This window comes from Fukomys damarensis, unplaced genomic scaffold (genome assembly GCF_012274545.1).
Source record: "Fukomys damarensis isolate Sample0158 unplaced genomic scaffold, DMR_v1.0_HiC HiC_scaffold_16, whole genome shotgun sequence".
NCBI lineage: Eukaryota > Metazoa > Chordata > Mammalia > Rodentia > Bathyergidae > Fukomys > Fukomys damarensis.
In genome coordinates this window covers 19,969,193-19,971,913 of record NW_022900928.1, presented here as the reverse complement: position 1 = coordinate 19,971,913, position 2,721 = coordinate 19,969,193, and the positions used below count along the sequence as shown (strand labels likewise).

Sequence of the window (2,721 nt, the reverse complement as noted above, 5' to 3'; positions counted from 1 at the left end):
ATATCGCGCTTATACAACTTTCTGTAGGAAAGGAAGCACACATCAGTCCTCAGCCAAAATGAGGGGAGAGAAGCTACAATTACCCAGTTCTAGAAGCAAAAGATGTCAAGTGTCAAGTTCCTCGTGGTCATTCTGGGACAGAGAGAAAGCAGCTTAATGCATTCACAATGGGACCATAATTCATATGTCTTGCTACTGGGTAGCTTGAACTACCAGTGGAACATGCATGACTATCCCATTAGGCAGCTCTTTATTAATTTTATTAGTAAAAATACCAATAAAAATGATTAGATATGTCTGTACCAGAGGGATACTCATGCATGTGCAAACAGTGATTCAAGCCTGCAGGAACATGCAAAGCCCAGACAGGAAAAAAAAATCAGACTGACTGTGCCCAAGGCTGACTCTACTATAATGTAAAATGTGACATAAAGTACAACAGATCACAGAAACTCTTTTCCTAAACTGAGGGCTCAGGTGAAATTCCATCATGGATGGTACAGTTAGGCTGTCACAATGCACCAAATGTCAGTAGCAATGGCAAGGGGTCTGTGGTCACTATTTGTTACCAGGCCTATTCTCAAACCCTCAGCAGACCCGAGAGCCACAAGTCACAAACACTACTCTCAGTGTGGATGAAAAGTCCAGGCAGTTTTTGAGGCAATGACTTGCAGGCTTCTGCTTATGCCTGTGACCTAGATCACAGGTCCAGGAAAAGCTGTGTAGATCATATCCTTCAAGCTTTCTCCTTTCATCTCTACTGCACATTCTTCAAAGAGCAACCCCTCTCCCTGATAGTCTAGGCCTTCTGCAACTGTACGGCACTGATATCTTCCCCAAATAAAGAAGACACTGACAGCCAAAAATGCAGGACCTCATCAAAAAGAAATACAGCTGATGGGCCGGGGATTTAGCTCAGTGGCGTGTTTTGCAAGCGCAAGGACCCAAGTTCAATCCCCGGTACCAAAAAAGAAAAAGAAATAACACAGAGATAATACAACACAGAGAGAGAGAGAGAGAGAGAGAGAGAGAGAGAGAGAGAGAGAGAGAGAACTGTCCTGATTATAAACAGACTGCAGTCACGATGACCAGAGAACAGGAGTCAGGAGATCTATAGGAGATCTATGAGGGTCTACCTTAACAGGATCATAAGGTACATTCAATAGGTAATTTACTAACCAGGGCCTTAATAAGTGCAGATGCTCAAGAGGGAAGCGCTTGGCTTCAAATGACAGTCTAAGTGAATAAACTGGGTAAAGATCATGGTATAAGACTGTCCATAATGAGTTGCTAAATGATAGGCTCTTTCTGGGAATTTAAAAACCATGAGCTTTAATAGTCCTAGAAGGTGTTTTAGAGTAAGAGGGGTCTGAAGGATAGCAGAAATTTAGAGTGGCATTTACAGAATGAAGGACCAGTGTGGAAATCAGTTCGGCTAGGATTGAGGGTTCAGGGAAATATTCAGTTAGCAATAAAATGGAAAAGTTAGACTAGCATCAAATGAAGTAAAGACTACAATTTGCTCTGTTAACAAGTTTTGAAATCTACCTTGCCTAGAAGTAAAGAGAAAGCCCTGCTTGGAAATACAAGGAAAGCCAAGACCCATTCTAGGAAATTTAAAGTTAGTGCAGGTGAAGAGTGAAAAAGGAATAAAGACTAAAATAAGGCAGTGCCTCTCATGATGCAGGAGAGGAGCAGCCAGCCAGAGCTTAGAATTAGCCATGCTGTCACCACCGCAGCAAGAGAACACAACCTTACTTCCATGTGTCATGCTGTTAGGCTGGGATGTTCAGCAGGTTAGGTGAATTAAAATGCACTTTAAACCACCACCTGCCTTGTAAGGCACTTCAATCCCTGGTACCAAAATAAATAAAGCAGTGCAGAAAAAAGAAAAAATGAAATGATGTGAGGCAGAAGCTAAGGACTGAAAATCTGTATATAAGAAGTAAAACAAAGCAAAAAGTCAAAATTGACTCCAAACTTGCAATGTAGGTGAGGAGTGGAGGGAGGATGTCTAGAGAGAACACTCATGGCATTAACAAAACTGGAGAGAGAGGCAGTTATGGTCAATACACTATGGAACTTGCTTTTGTTCTCTCTGAGCTACAGCTAAGACATTGAAGTGGAAATAAATGCAGGACTACAGCTCAGAAGAATCGTCACAGCTGGAAGCTTCAGAAACAGGAGTCATCTGCTAAGAGATGACAAGAGTCATGAGAATGGGTAAGATCACAGGGGGGTAGGGAAAAGAGCCAAAGAAAAGGCACCCATGCAGAACATGGAGTGGTCTATGAAAGCCAACATCCCAAAAGAGTAAGAAAACAAAAGGAACAGGATGGGAACAGGTCATGGCAGCCATACAATGTCAGTTTCAAGATAAAGGGGACACTACATGTACTAGTCACTGCAGAAAGGTCAAGGTTTGGGCTCCCAATAACAGGAGCTACCTAACTTGTTCCTTTATAATATGTAGTTCATGAGTCCCATGAGTATCTGGCCCCCAAGCTGCAGAAAGTCTTAGGAGCTAACAGCAAGTCCCAGACACTAAGGAACATTCTGTCAAGATATATTCTCCAGCCAGGTGTGGTGGTGCACACCTGTAATCCCAGCACTCGGGAGGCTGAGGCAGGAGGATCGCTGTGAGTTTGAGACCAGCCTGGGCTACATAGTGAGTTCCAGGTTAGTCTCAACTACATAGTGAGATCCTGTCTCAAAAAGCCA

General features: G+C 42.9%; 1 protein-coding gene across 1 annotated transcript in view; it reads right to left on the bottom strand.

Annotated features, from left to right (window-relative positions):
* Dennd5a (DENN domain containing 5A) overlaps positions 1-2,721 on the bottom strand; it is a gene marked incomplete at its 5' end in the record, with an annotated part of 93,359 nt that overhangs the window by 7,757 nt on the left and 82,881 nt on the right. The window contains one exon of the mRNA XM_010615382.1: positions 8-21. Within this exon, the coding sequence (XP_010613684.1) occupies positions 8-21 (14 nt within the window). The remainder of the gene's footprint in view (positions 1-7; positions 22-2,721) is intronic.